Raw genomic sequence first — 22,384 nt, 5'->3', positions numbered from 1 at the left:
GTGAAAATTCAAATGCAACAAGGATTAATTTCTATAGCTGCTCGCACTGTTATTACACATCTGGTAAATCACTTGGGCCATTATCCAATGAGTGGTGGTCCTGCTATGTTAACAAGTCAGGTGTGTGAAAATCATGACAATCATTACAGTGAAAGTACTGAACTTTCTCCTGAACTCTTTGAGAGTCCAAATATCCAGTTCTTCGTGTTGAACAATACAACTTTAGTGTCCTGTATCCAGATCAGATCAGAAGAGAGTATACCTGGAGGAGGTTTATCTGCTGGTCTTGCATCAGCCAATTCAAATGTCAGAATCATAGTACGTGATCTTTCTGGAAAATATTCATGGGATTCTGCTATCCTATATGGACCACCTCCTGTAAGTGGCTTGTCAGAACCTACATCTCTCATACTTTCATTGTCTCACCAAGAGAAGCCAGAAGAGCCACCTACATCTACGGAATGCTTAGAAGATATAACAGTAAAAGATGGGATTTCCTGTCAGTTTAAAAGATTTAGAGAAACTGTACCAACTTGGGATACAATCAGAGATGATGAAGATGTTCTTGATGAGCTTTTGCAGTATTTAGGTGTAACCAGTCCTGAATGCTTACAGAGAACTGGAATTTCACTTAATATTCCTGCTCCACAACCTGTGTGCATTTCTGAAAAACAGGAAAACGATGTTATTAATGCTATCCTTAAGCAACATACAGAGGAAAAAGAATTTGTTGAGAAACACTTTAATGACTTAAACATGAAAGCTGTGGAGCAAGATGAACCAGCACCTCAAAAGCCTCAGTCAGCATTTTATTATTGCAGATTGCTTCTTAGTATATTGGGAATGAATTCCTGGGACAAAAGGTAAGAATAAAGCAGAAGTTTTTCTTAATTTTTTTTTATACATTAGTCTTATTATCTTTTGATCAAGCATTTTAGTCTCTGTTCTCTTCCTCACTATCTGACTTAGAAATTATGGGGCATATAATTGAAAATAATCTTATTTTTCCAACCTTCACAGAAGCTAATAGGAAAAACTTTTTTCTTATTCATAACACTTCTGATACTAAATGTGTGGGTTTTCCACACCATGCAGTTCCAACACTGCCTGGAGTCACACAGACCTGAAGACTGCCCCCCTGTGGGCCACCCATACTCTGACTGACCAGCTACAAATCGGGTTCCCACAACCCTGTCTTTGGATTTGGTTATTAGCTCTAATGGTTCCAAAACATTTACTTATATTTACCAGTTTATTATAAAGGATAGTTAAAGGATACATATAGCCAGATGAAGAGGTACATAGGGTGAGGTCTGGAAGGGTCCCATGTGTAGGAGCTTCTGTCTCTGTGAAGTTGGAGTGTGCTCCCCTCCCAGAACATTGAATGTGTTCTCCAACCTAGAAGCTCTGTGAACCCCATAGTTAGAGATTTTTATGGAGGCTCCGTCATATAGCCATAACTGATATTAACTCAATCTCCAGCTCTAAACCCCTACTCAGAGGTAGAACTAAAAGTACCAACTTCTTAGTTTTGTTTTTTAATTTATCTTTATTATTGAAAGTATTACACGTCCCATTTGTCCCCCTGTTGATCCCCTCCATCCCACTCCTGCCCCCTCCCCAGACCTTCACCATACTATCATCTGTGTCCATGGGTTATGCATATAAGTTCTTTGGTTAACCTCTTCCCATTTCCACGCCCACACTCACCCTGAGATTCATCAGTCTGTTCCATGCTTCTATATCTCTGAATCTGTTTCGATCGTCAGTTTATTTTGTTCATTAGATTCCACATATAAGTGAGATCATGTGCTACTTGTCTTTCTCTGATTGGTTTATTTTGCTTACCAACCTTTTAATCATGGTGACAAGGCCTCATCCTGAAGTTATCCAGGAACCCAAGAGTCACCTCTTTAGAACAAAAGCTCTCCAATTACCAGGAAATCCTGAGGGATTTAGGAACTCTGTGAAGATGTTCCTGTCACTTATATCATCAGGAATTTACAAGGGTTTAGGAGCTCTGTGTCAGGGACTGGGGGTAGAGCCCAAATATATATTTCTTCTTATGTCACAGAAGCCTTACAATTTTTTTAGACAAATACCAATATGATCCTTTCTTGTTTCTGTCAAAGGAATTAACTGAAGATTTAACATCAAATCAAGAAAAGGATCTGGCTATAATTTTTAAAAAAAATTTTCTTAAGCATGTTGTAAAAACTTGCAATCAATACACAAAGTATTCGAGTAAGTTAGGTAGAAGTTAAATGGAAAGGCATTACATAAACTTAAATAAGAAGACCCAGATTGGAGTCACTTAAACTTGGAGGAAATAACTCCCAATTTACATAATGGTGAGGATTAAATTAGTTAATGTACATAAAGTACTAAAATTGTACACTGGTATAAAGCATTATTAATATATGTTTAATTTTTAAATTTCTCTGAAACTGAAAGCTGTATGAAAATAGAAGCATCATTTAATTTATTGCTTCTGTTCAATTTGTAGTAGGTGGTAAGCTTAGATGATCAGTAAATGAATAAATCTTTCATTCAAATGCATGTGAAGCATTGAAATGGAGTTCTACTTGCTTACTTAGTGTTTAACTTGATTTAAACCTTTCCGTTTATTAGAAGGCAATATCCTCTGCCTTATGGGAAAGCCACATTATATCAGGAACAAATTTGCCTTATGGTATGTCCAAATATAGTTAATTGCCACTCGTATAAATGCATTCTACTCTTTTGCTATAGAATGGTCTATATATTGTCTCAAGAAAAATTAAAGGTTGGGAGTCTGCATTTTACCTCAGCAGGCATTGATTTCATGATTATAATTTGTACATATATGCCCTGGCCAGGTAGGTCAATTGGTTAGAGCACTGTTCCCATCACCATGATTGACAGTTTGATCCCCAGTCAGGGCACATACAGGAATCAACCAATGAATGCTTAAATAAGTGGAACAACAAATCGATGACTGTCTCTGTCACTATTTCTCTTCCTCTCTCTTTCTCCCTCTCTCCCTCTCTCTCTCTCTCTCTCTCTCTCTCTCTCTCTCCCTGTTTCTCCCTTTTTCTCTTTAAAAATCAATAAATATTAAAATTAAAATAAACAATTTGTACATACAGTTATCCCCCCTTATCTGCAGTGGATATGTTCCAAGACTCCCAGTAGATGCCTAAAAGAGGATAATGCTACCTAACTACATATGTATGAAAAATTTTTTTCATACACACACACGCGCACACACACACACACACACGCATATATATACATGTATAGACATACCTCTGATAGTTTAAATTTTAACTTAGGTACAGTAGATTAACAGTAACTAATAATAAAATAATACTGTAAACAAAGTTATGGGAATGTGGTTTCTATCTCTCTCTCTCTCTCTCTCTCTCTCTCTCTCTCTCTCTGATAATCAAAGTGACTACTAAGTGACTAACGGGTAAGGTATACAATGTGGATACGCTGGACAAAGGGATGATTCATGTCCCAGGCAAGATGGAGTGGGACAATGAGAATTCTTCATGCTACTCAAAATGGCACGCAAAATTTATGAACTTTATTTCTATAATTTAATGTTTTCAGACTTCAGTTGATAATTGAAACCAAGGTTAAGGGCAGGGGAGACTACTGCATTTTGTACATATAGAACATATTTGGTAAAACTTATACATACATTTTTCTGTGTAAAATAGTACAGTATAAAACAAGGAAGGAAGCAAATTCCGCCCATATAACACATGCTTACTTGGTAATGATTTAGATTTTGAGAATATTTTATTTCTCATGAGGAAAAAACTTTCTAACCTAATGAAACTCTTAAGAAGGAATCTATAAGTATTTTTTTTTTTCTTTTTCTGGATATGAATTTGGGAGGTTCACAGCATCTACAAAGTAAAATGAAATAGATAATGATCTACTGACAGAAAATATGAGGGTCTGGGTAGAAATAATGACATGTTCCTTTTTTAAACAATTTTTTTTTCTCATTGATTTCAAGAGAGGAAGGGAGAGGGAGAGAAAGACTAATGATAAGAGAGAATCATTCATTGATCAACTGCCTCCTGCATGTCCCCTACGGGGGATCAAGCCCACGACTGGGGCATGTGCCCTTGACCAGAATCAAACCCAGGACCCTTCAGTCTGCAGGCCCTGTTCACAGCCAAACCAGCTCAGGCCTTACTTTTTTTTTAAGGTCTGTTTTCTTTTGTGTTAGAAGAATGATAAGGTAAGTCAAGTATCAAGAATTGCATGAGTAGAATAGAAAGTATTTCTGGGACTGCCATGTCACTCACTGCAAAGGTGATGAAAATGTTTATAAATTTATTTGTTTAGGAGGAGCTTTCATCTCCTAAAGAAAAATGAAAAACTACTTAGAGAACTTAGGAACTTGGATTCAAGACAGTGGTAAGTTGTTGGAAAATCTCAAATTTATAACTGTCAACTCTCAGCTATTTCTCTGTATGAATAGTACTGTGTTTGCTGAGTTACAACTTTCTGAGCAGAAGCTGTATTTTATTATACTTTAGAAATAAACTTTTAAAGGAAAATATTAAAATGTTATGTATCTTTGAATTATTTATACCTGTTTTATGCATTTCAGAATCAACTTTTGAATTGCAGAATTTAACCTATAAATTTTCTTTTTGTTTTCCCATTCTTAAATGGCCCAAAAGACTTTTTGAATAGTCTTAAGAGGCCCCAATTGAAATGACTGGTGAATACAAGCTAGTACCTAATAAAAAATACTAATGGAATAAAGAAGATGGATATGGTTGGGTTTATTGCCATAAATCTGATTTCTTTTTAAGCCCTTGGATATGCCTTATCCCCCCTTCCCACTCTAGGCCTTCAGCACCCTATTGTCTGTGTCCATGGGCTATGCATATGTGCATACAAGGTCTTTGGTTGATTACCTCCCACCCACCCTCCCCCAACCTTCCCTCTGAGATTCCACACTCTGTTCCATGCTTCCATGTCTCTGGATCCACTCCGTTAAATATTGTTCATTCCTGATTTCTGTATAACTAAAATTATCTGGTTCAACTCCTAATTCTCTAATTATTTTCTGTTTGTCTTCACTGGCTCATCTTCTACCCCCTACCTATTAGCATAGTGATCCCTTTCATTAGGATATCTCTCATATCTTCTCACCCCCATTCTTTTTTTCCCCAATGTATACCTATCTCTCAAGTCTCAATCATGATTTTGTAGCTGTCTACTATAAATTTTTATCTGCCTATTTTTACATTTCTTTCCCAAATCAAATTCTTCTGCTAATTTTCCCAGTTATATTTAAAAGTACCCAAACTTCACCATTCTCTTTCCTTTACCCTTAGATTTTTCATAATTGTTATGACAGTTCTTTCTTATTACCTCTCATCTCTGTCCTTTTTTCCTGATACCAACCCCTTTGTTCATGTTCTTATTCATTCTTTCTAATTGACTTATAACAGCTCTCTAAGTAGGCTGTAGTCTCTCTTCTCAGGGCTCTTCTCCATCTAGACAGTCCTGAGTACTAGAATAATCTTGGTAAAGTAAAATTTTTATTTTATTCCTTAGTGACTTCCCAGTGCCTAACCAGACTCTTTCATCTAGAACAGCAATTTTCAACACTTTCATCTCATGGTACACATAATCTAATTACCAAAATTCTGCAAAATTCACCAAAAAAATAAGTGTTTTGCCTATCTGACAAAAACATAGGTATAATATTGATTCATTCACATAAGATGGCTACTGATGTGTTGGCCATTGTCATTTTTTTTTTTTATTTGACAATCTAAGGGAAAAGAGGTCAATGTCCTAACAAAATAAATAGTCAGATATTGCATGTTTTAAAAATTCTTAAGGCACACCAGCTGAAAATTGCTGATTTAGAGCTCAGACCTTAGCAGCCAATGTTGCCTATTCATGTTTTGGGTTTGTTTGTTTTTGCATTACCTTATGCTTTTCTACTACTTGGTTTCTGCTAACGTAGTTTCATTCTCATGTTTACTTTGAATAGGACATCTTCCTTGAGACAACATAATTTTTTTTAATATTCTATATTAAATGAACCCATGACATTTTTTGTTTGCTTTATGTATTCATTTATTATTGATTTCAGAGAGAAATCTGTTTGTTGTCCCACTTGTTTATGCATACATTGGTTGCTTCCTGTATGTGCCCTGATCAGAGATGAACCTGCAACCTTGGCTTATCGGGATGACATTCTAATCAGCTAAGCTACCCAGCCATGGCCTTTTTGTTTGCTTTAAAAAAAAAAAAAAGAGTTAAAGAAAATAACAGTTTTCTTTCTTTATACTCTTATCTACTTAGATCATTTATAGATCCTTTATTTTCTTTGAGTAAATGAACCAATTCTTGTTTTTCATGATTTAACCACAATATTTTTACACTTCAAATCTTAAAATAATTTCTATTAGTATTTTTATTGTAGCATGTAAAATATACAGGGATTCAGATGTGCTTATAACTAAGCAGATTTCACATTGAATTTTTTCATAGTATGCTCATAATATTTGCCAGTACTACACATATTTTTATAGAGTGTGGTTACAGATGAACTAATTTCATTTTTTCCTAATATCTTTTTCTCATTATTCATTTTTGTGATGCACATTAATCTGATAGTAATATACCAATATTTTAACAGCAGTAGTTAGTAAATAGAGAAATAAGGAATGATTAAAGATTAAGATTTGACATAAAAGGGCAGCTAAATTGTAAGGAGGACATGGATAATATAAAGGTGATTTCTCTTTTACTTTTGCATTTTAAAGACTTTTTTCTCTTTATGGCACATACATTTATCTCAACTTTTAGATTTATATAGTATTAGGTGAACATTTCAGTCTAGCTCTTCCAAATTTAATAAATTTATGAGTTCTAATTGATAGCTCTGTACCTTGAAAAATTAGAACACTGAAAGTTCCTTTCTGCCAGGATCAGCATTTACACATAGATCATGTATCCAAGTTAAATTCTTAACAGCTTTATTGAAATACTAGAGGCCCGATGCATGAAATTCGTGCATTGGGGGGGGCGGGTTGTCCTCAGCCCAGCCTGCACACTCTCCAATCTGGGACCCCTCAAGGGATGTCCAACTCGCAATCCAGGACTGCTGGCTCCCAACTGCTCACCTGCCTACCTTCCTGATTGCCCCTTACCACTTCTGCCTGCCAGCCTGATCACCCCCTAACCATTCTCCTGCCAGCCTGATGGCCCCTAACTGCCCTCTCTTGCAGGCCTAGTCACTTCTAACTGTTCTCCCCTGCAGACCCGGGTTCCCCCCTCCCAAACTGCCCTCCCCTGTAGGCCTGGTCCCTCCCAACTGTCTTCCCCTGCTGGCCATCTTGTGGTGGCCATCTTGTGTCCCCATGGGGGCAGCCATATTGTATTTTGGAGTGATGGTCAATTTGCATATTATTCTTTTATTAGATAGGCTAGAGGCTTGGTGCTCGGGTGGGGGCCAGCTGGTTTGCCCTGAAGGATGTCTCGAATCAGGGTAGGGGTTCCCTTGGTGTGTGGAGCAGCCTGGACGAGGGGCCTGTGGTGGTTTGCAAGCTGGCCACACCCCTCAGCGGCCCAAGCGGAGGCCCTGGTATCTGGGATTTATTTACCGTTTATAATTAAAAGTTTGTAGCCTTGAGCGGAGGCCTGGGCCAGCCAGGGGGTGCAGGAAGCTTGGCTTCCTCCATGGCCAGGGAAACCCAAGCCTCCTGTTCGCTCTGTGGCTGCAGCCATCTCGGTTGGGTTGATTTGCATACTCGCTCCTGATTGACTGGTGGGTGTGGCTTGTAGGTGTAGCGAAGGTATGTCAATTTGCATATTACTTTTATTAGATAGGATAATTCACACAGCATACAATTTACTCATTTATAGTACACACTAGAGGCCTGGTGCACAAAATTTGTGCATGGATGGGGGTTGTTCAACTCGGTCTGCACCCTCTCACAATCCAGGACCCCTCAGGGCCTAAATTGGCAGTTAGACATCCCTCTCAAAATCTAGGACCGCTGGCTCCTAACTGCTGGCCTGCATGATCTCTCTTAACCACTCTGCTTGCCTGCCTGCTTGATCACCCCTAACTGTTCACCTGCCTGCCTGATTACCCCTAACAGCCTCTGCCTCCCTGATTGCCCCTAACTACTCACCTGCCTGCATGATTGCGCCTAACCACTTGCCTGCCTGCCCGATCACCCCTAACAGCCTCTATCTCAGCCTCTGCCACTGCAGCTTCATCTGGAATGACATCTGGAAGATCATTCAGCTCTCTGGTCTAATTAGCATGCTATGCTTTTATTATTATAGATGTATTCAGTATATTCACAGTGTTGTGCAAGTATCACAACATTCTTGCTGAAGAATAGTTCAGTGCCTTCAAAAAGCCCTGTACCCATTACTAGTCACTCCTTATTATATTTGAACACTACCCCCAACTCCCAGCTCTAGCCAACACTAGTCTACTTTCTATATCTTCATATTTATCTATTTTGGACAGTGTTTAAAAAGGAATCAGAGAGTATGTGATCTTTTTGATAGGCATAGCACAGTGTTTTCAAAGTTTATCTATATTGCATCATGCCTCTTCATTTCACTTTTTTATTGCTGAATTGTATCACTATACTAAATATTGTTTATTCATTCATAAATTGGTGGACATTTAGGTTGGTTTTACTTTTATAGTGTTATGAATACTCATGTACAGTTTTTTGTGGACATTTTATAGCTTTATAAACTTTTTAAAAGACTTTTATAATTTTAGACCTTATATTTAACTCTATAGTCCATTTTTTAAAAATATATTTTATTGATTTTTTTTTTTTGCCCCCCTCCCTCCCATACATACCCTCCCTCTCCAGAGTTTTATTTCCATTGGTTGTACTTATATGCATGTATACAAGTCCTTCGGTTGATCTATTATCTCCCCCAGATCTCCCTCCCCCATTTTTCTTTAATTTTTATATATGGTGTGAGATAAGAATTCAACTCCATTCATTTGCATGTAGCTATCCAGATGCCCCAGCACCATTTATTGAAAATACTATTCTTTTCCTGATTGAATTGTCTTCATAACATTGTCAAAAAGCAATTGATGACGTATATAAGGGTTTATTTCTGGACCCAAGATTCTGTTCCAAATATATCTACATATCTATTATTATGGCAGTACCCCAATGCATTGGTTGCTATAGCTTTATATCAAGTTTTAACATAAGGAATTAAGAATCCTCTCTTGATTTTCTTTTTTAAGATTGTTTTGGCTATTTTGAATCTTTTGAATTTTCCTGTGAATTGTAGGATCAGCTAGCCTGGGGTTTTGATGGGGGTTGCATTAGGATTGTGGATCAATGTGGGATTTCTTTTAAGATCTTTAATTTCCTTATAGTTTTCAGAATATAGCAGGTCCTCGAATTTTAACTACCTATGTTTCTTTTTTGAATATATTTATTTCAGAGAGGAAAGAAGAGGGAGAGAGATATAGAAACATCAATGATGAGAGAGAATCATTGATTGGCTGCCTTCCATACTCCCCCTACTGGGGACCAAGCCCGAAATCCGGGTATGTGCCCTTGACCAGAATTGAACCAAGTAAGTACCCTTCTATCCACTGAGTCAAACCAGCTAGAGCTAATTATGTTTCATTATATGATTGATGAGGAGGGAAAATCTATTCTTTGTGAAGTTTTCACATTCTCCCCATATCTGAGTGGGTTTTTTTCTAGGTACTCCATTTTCCTCCCACATTCCAAAGATGTGCACATTAGATTAGTATGAGTGAGTGTGGGGGTCTGAGTGCTCCCTATGATGGAATGGCATTTTGTCCTGGGTTGGTTCCTGTCTTGCACCCTGAGCTACTTGAGTAAACTCCAGCCACCCGCAACTCTGAACTGGAATAAGCAGATTGAAAAATACCTTCTTTTTCATCAGTTTTTCTTAAGTGTATGTATAGCTTGTTTACTTAATGTTTATTAGAAGTCTTTATTTAGGAATTTGGTGATAGTTTTGTAACTAGAAATTTTAGCAGGAGCTTAACTTTTTTTTATGTTTTTATTGATTTTTAGAGATGAAGGGAGAGATCGTAGGTGTCTAGTGTATAGAAATATAATTGATTTCTCTATATGCATATTGTATCCTGAATACTTGCTAAACTCATTTATTGAAAGCTCTTATAGCTTTTTGGTGTATTCCTTAGGATTTTCTGTGTACAAAATCATCTTACAGCAAGTAGAGGTACTTTTACCTCTTCTTTTTCAATCATATTACTAATTCAATCTCTACTTGTTATTGATCTATTTAGGCATTCTATTTCTTTTATGTTGTTTTTTTGTGTGTCTATCTAGGAATTTGTCCATTTAATCTGATTTATCTAATTTGTTGGCATACAGTTGTTGGTAGTATTCATATATATAAAAGGCTAATATGCTAAGTGTCCCTCCCACTGTCCAACTGGTCACTGTGACGTGTACTGACCAACAGAGGGCAGATGCTCAATGCAGGAGCTTCTGAGCTGCAGTGACTTGACAGCAGCAGTTCCTTGAAACCAGAGAGGAGGGAGCCAATTCCTCATGGGGCCATGCGATTCCACCTTCGGCTGTGGGTTATGTTGTTGCTGGAGCACAGTCGCTCTGTAACTGGTTTACTGCACACTTGCATTTGTGTTCCACATCCTGTATGACAGGAACTTTGCAGAGTGCCCTCTTGCACTCTGGGACCCCTTGGGGGATGTTAGAGAGCCAGTTTTGGCCAATACCCACAGGCCAGGCCAAGGGAGCCCACCTGCCAGAGGGACCCTGCTCACTCCACCGTCACCAGGGAGGGACCAACAGACATTGGCTCCGGGGCATGTCCGGCCTGTCTCGCCCAGTCCCGCCCCACAGGCCACCTTCTAATGAATTTTCTCGATTAAATGCACCAGGTCACTAGTTCCCTTATAATTCTGTAAGGTATTTATTTCTGTAAGCTATGTAGTGATGTCTCTTCTTTTGTTCCTGATTTTTAGTAATTTGAGTTTCTCTTTTTTTTTTTTCTTACTTATTTACTATAAATTGTCTCTCTTTTTTTTTTGTCTTTTTTTTTTTTTTTTTATCACGTCAACCAAGTTTTGGCTTCCTTGATTTTCTCTATTATTTTTCTGTTCTGTTTCATTTATTTTCATGCTAGCCTTTATTATTTTCTTCTTTTTGTATGCTTTAAGTTTAGTTGGTTATCTTTTTCTAGTTTTTTAAGGTGGAAGATTTAGTTATTGATGTGAGATATTTTCCTCTTTTTAATATAGGCATTTACATCTGTAAGTTTCCCAATGAGCTCTGCTTTACCTGCATGCTATCAGTTTTGGTATATTATGCTTTTATTTTCATTCATCTCTAATATTTTCTAATTCCCATTGAGATTTATTTTTGACCCATTAGTTATTTAGGAGTACTTTGTTTCATTTCCACATATATGTGAATTTCCCAAATTTTTTTCTTTTACTGATATCTAATTTTATTCCATTGTGATTAGAAAATATACTTTGCATAATTTCAGGTCTTTCAAATTTATTGAGGCTTGTTTTATGGTTTACTATGTAGTCTATCTTGAAAGATATTCCATGTATGCTTGAGAAGAATGTGTTTTCTGTTACTGTTGGATAGTGTTCTGTAGTTGTCTGTTAGGTCTAGTTGGTTTATTCTGTTACTTAAATCTTCTAACTCCTTGTTGATATTCTCTTAGGTTTTTTTGCACATTATTAAAAGTGGGGTATTGATGTCTCCTGCAATGTAGAGATAAAATGTAGAAATGTCTTCTTCTGCCTTCAATTCTATCTTTCATTTTATGTACTTTGAAAGTGCATATATGTTTTTAATTTTCGTATCTTCCTGTTAGTTAACCTTTTAACAGTATGAAATGTATCTTTATCTCTAATAATGTTTTTATTTTCAAGTCTGATACTAATGTAGCCACTTCAGCTCTCTTTGCTGGTGTCTTTTTTCATTGCTTTTGCTTTCAACTTTATCTGTGTCTTTGAATCAAAAGTGTGTTGGTGGGCCCTGTCTGGTTTGGCTCAATGGATAGAGCATCAGCCTGTGGACTGAAGGGTCCTGGGTTTGATTCTGGTCAAGGGCACATACCTACTAGCACATACCTGTAAGAGGCAGCCAATCACTGATTCTTTCTCATCACTGATATTTCTAATATATAAATAAAATAAAAGTTTGGTAGTGATGGTGGTTTGCTTGATTATTAGTTTATTTTCTACTGAGTTGGCTGAACTAATGTTGCAAATTCTATTCCCCAGGCCCAGGGTGTGTGCCTCTTATCTCCATGCTCGTTTTTTGTGGGTTTTTTTTTTTTGTTTTTTTTTGAAAAGTTTTTCTGTTAGCCTTGCTACCAAGGGTTCTCCCTGAGTTGACCTAATCTACTTGTTAATAAAAGTTTGTGCTTTATTTCCTTTAACCAGTTAGATTTTTATTGTTTATTGTGGATGTGGTTTGGAGGCAGCTATTATGTTCAGAGTGTTTTTTTTTGCCGCATGTTCACCCAGAGACTAGTAGCTTGGAGGTTCGCTCTCTGATTGCTCCAAAGAGGAAATAGCCTTGGGCTTGCACAGTCTTCCAGGCTGTGCAATAATATTTGTGTACACGTTTCTTCTGTATAAGTACTTTTGAAGAAATGAATCATTTCTCACTCATCTCTATTCTCCTATATTATTTCTAAACCACAATTCCTTTAACTCTGGGATTCAGCCACATTGTACAACAGGCAACTCTTAAGATGTGCACTGCCACCTATGTGTCTTTCCTGATATATTCCTCTTCTTCATTTGTCAAATCTTACTTTCACTCACTCAGTATTACCTTATTCAAGTTTCTCCAGTCAGAAGTAATCATACCTTTCTTCTGTTCCAATGGCAATTTTGTAATTTTTATAATTTTTTCACTTATAATTACTTATCTTTCTCTTCAGGTTATAAGATTTAATGCATTTTCATCTTTTTATTGCCACATACTTTGTACACAGGACATAATTATTGGGCCGCCGGGACCGGTTTGGCTCAATGGATAGAGCATCAGCTTGGGGACTAAAAGGTCCCGGGTTCGATTCCGGTCAAGGGCATGTACCTTGGTTGCGGGCATATCCCCAGTAGGGGGTGTGCAAGAGGCAGCTGATCGATGACTCTCTCTCATCGATGTTTCTAACTATCTCTCTGCCTTCCTCTCTGTACAAAATCAATAAAATAAAAATAAAAAATAAAAAAAGAACATAATTATTGGATAATGAACCAATAAGTTAATGTTTAAATAAATGGTATAATCTTTTGTTTTATAGCCGAGAGACACACAAAATCGCTGTATTTTATGTTGCTGAAGGACAAGAAGATAAACATTCCATTCTCACTAATACAGGAGGGAGTCAAGCATATGAAGATTTTGTAGCTGGTCTTGGTTGGGAGGTACTGTTGTTAAATTATACCAAATATTTTATTTCTATTTGGAAGCAGTAAATTCTTATTTTATAGAAGAAGCATTAGGAGACTCAGTAACTATACAGTGGGTTTGTTATTGTTTCTATCCTATTATCTCATCTGCAAGGACAGCAGCAGTTGGGACTTTGAACAGAAATTGTTGACTACTTTATAAGATAATATATTGTCAGAGAGTATGAAACACATAGGTTTAGCGATCTGGATTTTTTTCACAACTACAAATACTAGACTATTAGTCTTCAAACTAAGATATAAATATCCTTGGAACTATACAAGGCTTTCTAGGGGACACATCAACATGTTTAGTTTTAAGGAGATTAGTTTTCAGATAGATTCTCAACTTTACTAAAGTTAATGCCTGAGAACCCTTTTGTAGTCTCTTTCCTCTCCTTTTCTATTCTTTGTTTTTGTAAAAGAAAGGCTTACCACTCACCCACCCAAGTCCTGCATTGTTCCAGAAGGTTTAGAACCAAAAAAAGACAGTTCATTCAAGAGGTCATGTTCCTAAAAGAGTCTCTAAAAGCAAAGCAAGAAACATAGAAAGGTATTGCACTTTAGGTCATCCTGGCAACCAACTCACATCAAGTTTTCTATGTCAAATCTATCTTAGAATTGTAAATCAGCAGTGAGATATGTACCACTAAAATTTATATTAATACTAGAAGCCCGATGCATGAAGATTCATGCTAGAATGGGCTTTCCTTTTCCTTGCTGCTAGCACCGACTTTCCACTCCAGTCCAGCCACTTTCCACTCCGGTCCAGCCACTTTCCACTCCGGTCCAGCCACTTTCCACTCCGGTCCAGCCACTTTCCACTCGTGCCCTGGAGCCGCCTCTTTCTGCTCTGGCCCCATCTTCTCACACTGCTCAGAGTCCCTGAGAATGCCTGTATCCCGGACCCATCTGTGCCTGTGTATTCATATTTATCTGTCATCTTTATTGGGTTAATTTGCATATTGCTTCTTATTGGCTGGTGGCATAGCAGAAATACGGTCAATTTACATGTTTGTCTAGTATTAGTAAGATGTTTCTTTTAATTGAAAAATTGTCAGGTATGTTCTGACATGAAAGTGAATTTGATGTGGCTGATTGATATGTTATTAAGTTAGTAGCAGACATTTTATATATATTCAGCAAAATCTACAGCTCTAAGATTTTAATGAAAATATGCTTAAAGCACATATAGTAACATACAGTATATTAGAAATTATCTCTTTGCATCATTAAACTTATGAAAAATTTTATGGTAGTTGTCAATTTAATATATAGTTTCTCAAAATTCTTGTAGAGAATTCATAAGCAAAATTGTTGAAGGCTAGTGCATTAGACTGTAAGCTACTGGAAGGCAGATACTTTTGCCCTATTTTATTTTCTTTTTAAATTCCAGTTCTTGCAGTTTCCACTACATAAGCCTTTATCATTCAGTTTATATTTTATGGCTGATCTAACCTGCTATTTCACCCTAAGTAAGTTATTTGAGCTCTCTGGGTTTGTTTGCTTATTTGTCAAAGGTAATATACTTTTTTTACCCAACAGATGTGATGTGAAGCCCAGTTGAGATTATATATGTGGAAAGTAGAAAGAAACACTGTAAATGGATTTTCTGTTTAAAAAATACAAAGCAGAAAAGTATTGGTAATAAGTATTAGTAAAAGCAAGGAACATATGAAAAAGAACAAATTAGAACACAGCAATGCTAATCCAACAGTTTAGTACTTGCATCAAAGATAGACATATCTATCAATGAAACACAATTTAAATTCCAGAAATAAACTCACACATCTGTGGTCAACTGATTTTCAACAAGAGTGCCAAGACTATTGAGTGGAGAAAGAATACTCTTTAACAAATAACGCTGGAACAACTGGAGAGCCACATGCAAAAGAATGAAGTTGGATTCTTACCTCTCACACTGTATATAAAAATTAACCCCAGTGGATCAAAGACCTGAATGTAAGAGCTAAAACTATACTCTTAGAAGACTGGTTTCGTTGTTAAATCTAAGTGGTAGATATAGGAGTGTTCTTTCAACCTTGCTGTATGTTTGAAAAATCTAACAATAAAAAAGAGAAAGAAAAAAAAACCTCTTAGGCCTGGCCAGTGTGCTCACTGGTTGAGCTTCAACCTATGAACCAAAAGGTCACATGCCCGGATTCTGAGCTCAATCCCCAGTAGGAGGCATTTGATCATTGATTCTCTCTCATCATTGATGTTTCTCTCTCTATCTCTCTCCCCCTTTCTCTCTGAAATCAATAAAAAAATATATTAAAAAAATATATATATCTTACAAGACAAAAATGGGTAAATCTTCATAGCCTTGGATTTGTCAAGGGATTCTTCTCTTTTTTTCAGCTATATTGAAGTATAATTTATAAATAACGGGAATTTTTAGATATAACACTAAAAACATGAGCAGCAAAGGAAAAACAATAAATTGCACTTCATTAAAATTTAAACTTTTGTGCTTCAAAGAGCATTATCAACGAAGTGAAAAGACAATCCACAGAATTGGCAAATATAATTGCAAATCACTTCTAAAGTTTACAAAGAACTTACCGGTACATAAATTAATAATTAGTAAACAACCCAATTTAAAAAGTGGCCAAAGTACCTGAAATAGACATTTTTCCTAAGAAGATAAACAACCAGTAAGTATATGAAAAAAATGCCTGTTCTTATTATCTATCAGAGAAATGCAAATCAAAATCACAGTGAGATGCCACTCACTAGGATAACTAGAATCAAATAGACAGCAGTAATAATAATTGTAGGCTAGGATTTGGAGCAATCTGAACCCTAAACAAAGTATGGCCTATCCATATGACAATATTATTCAGCCATGAAAAGGAATGAAGTACCGGCATCTGAAAATATTGAGGCTTCAATCAGAAATTGTACAAAAAACCAGGAAAGTCTCAAACTGAATGAAAAGACAGTAGATGCCAACACCAAGAGGACAAAGATTTTGTTTGTTTGTTCTTTTGTTTAGTTAATCCTCATCAAGGATATTTTTCCCATTGCTTTTCAGAGGGTGAAAATAAGGGAGGGAGGGAGGAAGAGAGACAGACAGATATTGACTGGTTGCCTCCCATACATGCTCTAATCAGGGGCAGAGAATGACCCCGTCACCCAGGTGTACATGTCCTTGATCAGGAATCAAACCAGCAACCTTTTGATGCATGGGTTAGTGCTCTAACCAGTGATCACGCCATTCAGGGTAAGATGACAAGAGATTTTAAAGTGGCGTAATGGAAATGCTTCAACAAGCAATTGGGAACACAGTTGAAACAAATGAAAAATATAAAGTCTTAGCAAAGAAAGAAGATACAAAGAACTAGATGGAAATTTAGAACTGAAAATACAATAACAAATTTAAAGCCTACGTAATAGATGGGCCCAGCAACAACCAGGTAGAGATTGGTGTGCAGAACAAAGAATAAATAAACTGGAAGATAGAATTGTAAAAAAACTAATCTGAAAGCAGAAAAAGAATAAAAAGTAGAAAGAGGTTCGGTCTGAAAATCAATTGAAGAAATAATATCAAAAACTTCCCAAATTTGGCAAGAGAAATAAAGGTAGGAAAACTGCAGATCAAAGAAGCTGGGTAAAACCCAAACAGGAAATCAAAAGGAATCTCTATTAAGATACATCATAATTAAACTTGAGAATGCTAGAGACAAAAAAAATCTCAATGGTGTACAGAGAAAAAGCGGACCTTATTTATAATGGGAAAACAATTAGAATGATAGTGAAATTTTTATCAGAAACTATGGGGACTAGAGGAAATGACAATGTTTTTCAAGTAGTGGTAGTGGTGGGGGGAGACTGTCAACCCAGAATTTTATAGCTAGCAAAGGAATGAAGTAAACGATTCTCAAATTAAGGACAACTTATAGAATTTGTTGCCAGCAGACCTACCCTAAAAGAATCACTACAAGGTTCTCTTAACAGAAAGGAAATTATAAAAGGAATCTTGGAACATCAGGAAGAAAGAGCATGGAAAAAAAAAAAAAAAAAAAAGTGCGGGTAAATGTACCACCCATGTTTGATGCCTGTTACAAAAATTATTTCACTGTCTTATGTCTTTCTAAATGTAATGCCATGAAAATATTCATGACAATTATATTACAACTAGAGGCCCAGTGCATGAAATTCATGCATGGAGTGGGACAGGGGGTCCCTCAGGCGGCTTGCACCCCCTTGCGATCCGGGACTGCTGGCTCTTAACCACTCTGCCTGCCTGCCTGATCACCCCTACGTAATCACTTGCCTGCCTGCCTGATTGCCCCTAACTGCTTGCCTGCCTGCCTGATCACCCCTAGCCACCTCTGCCTCAGCCCCCACCACCATGGCTTAGTCCAGAAGGACATCCAGAATGATGTTTGGAAGATTGTTCAGCTGTCAGGTCTAATTAGCACATTACACTTTTATTATTATAGAACGGAAAGTGAAGGGCCATAAAGTGATATAGGGTTTCTATATTTCACTCAGACTGGTGAATGACAACATCATTGGTATTATCTATCTACTAGAAGCCTGGTGTACAGATTCATGCATCAGTGGGGTCCCTTGGCCTGGCCTGGCCTGTGCCCTCTCCCAATCTGGGACCCTTCAGTGGATGTCAGAGAGCTGGTTTGGGCCCGATTCCCACAGACCAGGCCAAGGGACCCCACTGATGCACAAATCTGTGCACCAGGCCTCTAGTCCTATATAATAAAACCCTAATATATAAGTAGACCTAATGGCAGAACAACCAGTCCTATGATGCACACTGACCACCAGGGGGCAAATGCTCAATGCAGGATTAATTAATCTCAGAGAAAAGGAAGGAGGGGGAGTGCAGGAAGAGATTAACCAAAGATCTTATATGCATACCAGAGGCCTGGTGCATGAAATTCATGCACGGGGATGAGGGGTGTAATCTGGTCACTCCACCAAGAAAACATAACAGTCCTATATGTGCAAGCTGCAAAATATATAAAGCAAAACTGATAGAACTAAAAGAAGAAATAAACAAATCCACAATTATAGATGGGAACTTCACCACTCTCAACAATTAAGAGAAGAACCAGACAGAAAATCAACAAGTATGTGGAAGAACTCAACATCATCATCAGGAGGGATTAATTGCATTTATATAGCACTCTGCCTGGCAACAACAGAATACATATTCTTTTCAAGTTCCCAAAATAGACCATATGTTGGACCATAAGACAAACTTCAAATTTAAAAGCATTGAAATCATACAATGGGATCAAACTGGAAATCATTAACTGAAAAATCTCCAAACACTTGGGAGGGTTGCATATTCTGTAATTTCAGTTATATAACATTCTTAAAATGACAATTTTAGTAGTGAAGAACAGATTAGTTATTGCCAGAGGTTAAGCAGTGGGGTGGGAGTGAATCATGTAACAGGGCAACATGAGGGATCCTCTCATGATGAAAATGTTCTGTCTTTTAACATTATTGTTGTCAGTATCCTGATTGTAATATAGTTTTTCACTGGAGGTATCAGGGTAAAAGGTACATGGGGTTTCTTTTTATTATTTTTTAAAACTTCATGTGAATTTTCAATGATTTCCAGATAAAACGGTTATTTAAAAAGAATAGAGGTCAGCAAAGTTATCGAAGTGTTTACAGCAAGGGAACATTAAACAGATTTTCCCTTTACATAATCAGATAATTGACTTGAAAATAACTTTGTTACTAAAAAACAAACAAACAAACAAACTACACTAAGATACTCTTCACCTATCAAATTAGCAAAGATCATAAAGTTTGATAATTGGAGATGGTGTGAGGGAAACAGGTACTTTCATTCACTATTGGTGCCATGTATGAAAAGCAATTTGGCTAGTGGGTTTCAAAATTAAAAGTGCACATGCTCTTTGACTTACAGTTCCATTTTGGAGAATTTCTTCTACAGATCTTCTTGTACAAATGCAACATGACGTGTTCAGTGTTACTGATTGTACCATTGACTGTAATGGCAAAAGATTGGAAACAACTTAAATATCCTTCAAGTAGGGGACTAGTGAAATTATTGTTCATCAAGAAAATGAACTGTGAAACCATGAAAACAAACATATGAGGAAGCTCTTTACTTCCTAATGAGTATTTTTCAATATATTTTAAGTGCAAAGAAAGCAAAGTGCAGAAAATTGTATATAAGTTCTTTGTGTATGTATATACACACATACATAAAAGAATTTAATTGTATATACAGAGAACAGTTTTGGGAGGATACTTAAGAAATTGCTTTCTGGGAGAGCTGAGTAGCCAGAGACGAGATATGGAAGGTATATCTTTTGAATTGTTAATTATGTGAATGTATTACTGAATCAATCTCATATAGTAATGGTATAAAAATTAGTCATATATTCACCTATTAGTAGCTGATATTGATGATTAAAAGACATGTCTCTTCACATAGTACAGAGATTTTATTTTTACAATCAGATAATCCAGATTTATTATTTTAAAACATATGTATAAATGGTTCTCTGAATGGAGAAATTTAAGCATTGTTTAAAAAATTTCCTCCATTATCTCTTTAATTTTCTATAATGAACTTAAGTTGCTGATTTCCATGCATCACACAGATCCAGGGAATATAATTCAATGCAATGGCCCTGATATTAGCTTTTTTTGTATCTAGAATCAGGAAAAAATTTATTTAAAAATCTTTGCACAGATTCCTAGTTTGATGCATTTGAAGTATGCTTAAGTTCTGCATTTTGATATTCTTATTTGGGGCTAATGATACATACTAATAATTAGGAAGGCAGTTTTGAAGAGTAGATACAATACAGCTATTTAATAATTTTATCAAAGTGGCATTACTGTTTTAACTTTTCCCAAAATCATTTCCAGTCCTGATTTTTGCTACTTGATTTTTACTCTCTGGCCTTGGTGTTCCCCACAGCCTTTACACTTTACCATTAACACCTAGTAGCCTAACTAGAGATTCATAGTACACAGCAGTTCATTTCTTTTCCAATTAACTCCTGTTAATTAGGGATCTTCAAATACTTAAGAAAAAATACTGAAGTGAACAGAGCAGCTCTCACTGGTAATTCTGGGTCAAGCATTAGTTGATCTCCTTCCCCTTGTTTTTACAAAGTGAAAAGTTTGCTCTTTTTCGACTGAGTTTTTTAAAATTTTGTTTAGTTGATTAATATTGTGTCTCTTCATTGCTTCTAGGTAAATCTTACAAGCCATTGTGGTTTCATGGGAGGACTACAGAAAAACAGAAGCACTGGTTTGACCACACCATATTTTGCTACCTCTACAATGGAAGTAATTTTTCATGTATCAACAAGAATGCCTTCTGAGTCTGATGACTCTTTGACCAAAAAAGTAAGTGTTAAAATCCTGATATTTACAAAAATTAATATATAACATATATAAGAAATCTAAATGATCAAACACTAATTCTGAGTACTCACCCAATACTGTCTTCAGAAACAGTATTGTTATAGAACAAACTCTGTTTTTTTTAATGATATGATTGATAGTCTGAACTAAAGATTTACCTTCAAGAAAATGGAGATCTTACAAATTGAAAAACTTGTGTATACAAAGTTGTGAAATTATATTTAAAATTCCTTTGTATGGATAGATATGTTTTTATTGATTGAGGGAGAGGGGGAAAATAAATTATTACAAAAGCACTTAAAATATAACATCCTTTATTACAACTTTTAATTAAAACTAATATAGCAGATAAAATAAGCCTTAATTAATTTAAATAAGTTTTACAAGAGATACTGGAGTAGTTTCGATGGCCCACACCTTCTAAAACCTATGACACCATTTTACTGTAGCTGGCACCATTATTCAAAAATCATTTTAACGACCACAGGGATACCTCAGATACAGTGTGTGTATTTGGTTTTGTTAGAAGAAATACTTTTAAATTAAAATCTTGTCCAACATTTATTCTCTTTGCCTTCTTCGCTTCATCCATCTTTTCTTTCTCCTCCATTTATTCAAAACTACTGCTGCATGTAACCAACTTAATATCATAGGTCATTTTTACTTGATATTTTGTTGCTTGATATCAAAGCTCTGTACACTTCATTAATAAGCTATGAAAACAGTGCTCTTATCACACTATTGAAAAGGAACTTGAGAACTCTTCTCAAATATTGATAAGATTGACTTAATATCCTTGATGCTTTTTTTATTTTTTTTTTTATTTTAGAATGTTGTTGGAAAATGCTTACTAAATAAGTAATGGTTAGTAAAAGTAATATAAGGATGCTAATTAGATTGAAAGTATTAATAAAGGTAGAGATAATTGATAAATGTAGGAAAGCATGTTCAATAGAGGTTTGCTATAGAATTTCCTGGCATATAGTTCTTAGAAGTACAAAATGAGCCATGATGGACACAGACAATAGTGTGGTAGGCTTGGGAGGAGGTATGCGGGGAGCCGGGAGCGGTTAGGTAGAGGGACATCTGTAATACTTTCAACAATAAAAATAAATTTAAAAATAATTATAAATAAATACTATAGTTAAAAATTTTTTAAAAATTAAAACACAAAAAAATGAGCCAGTGACAAGAAGAAATGTCATTAAAAGTTTAAGCACTTTGTTCCATCAACTCATTTTAAATCTCTAAAAATAAGCCATGCTCAAATTAGAGACAATTATGAGTATAATACAAAAAGATAAATAATTTTAATCATTAAGAACTTGGCAGTGACTCATGTTTATCATTATCATTTTTTGGCTCCATGGATACAACTTTTAAACCCCAGAGCAGTCTAAAATTAATAGTACCTTAGATTGCACACATAAGAGCAGAATAAAGTATATCATTTTTTTGTTAAAATACTTTTTTAAAATTATGTTAGGATAGTTTTACTTCACTATATTAAACCTGATC

General features: G+C 36.0%; 1 protein-coding gene across 5 annotated transcripts in view; it reads left to right on the top strand.

Moving 5' to 3' along the window:
* RALGAPA1 (Ral GTPase activating protein catalytic subunit alpha 1) overlaps positions 1 to 22,384 on the top strand; it is a 227,501-nt gene that overhangs the window by 147,974 nt on the left and 57,143 nt on the right. For all 5 annotated transcript variants that reach the window (XM_084874263.1, XM_084874264.1, XM_084874265.1 and 2 more), the window contains 4 exons: positions 2 to 863; positions 4,348 to 4,419; positions 13,330 to 13,453; positions 20,693 to 20,848. In XM_084874263.1, coding sequence (XP_084730389.1) covers positions 2 to 863; positions 4,348 to 4,419; positions 13,330 to 13,453; positions 20,693 to 20,848 — 1,214 coding nt within the window. The remainder of the gene's footprint in view (position 1; positions 864 to 4,347; positions 4,420 to 13,329; positions 13,454 to 20,692; positions 20,849 to 22,384) is intronic.

The sequence above is a fragment of the Pipistrellus hanaki genome (genome assembly GCF_964339955.1).
Source record: "Pipistrellus hanaki genome assembly, chromosome: 1".
NCBI lineage: Eukaryota > Metazoa > Chordata > Mammalia > Chiroptera > Vespertilionidae > Pipistrellus > Pipistrellus hanaki.
This window is presented reverse-complemented; position numbering and strand designations above follow the sequence as displayed.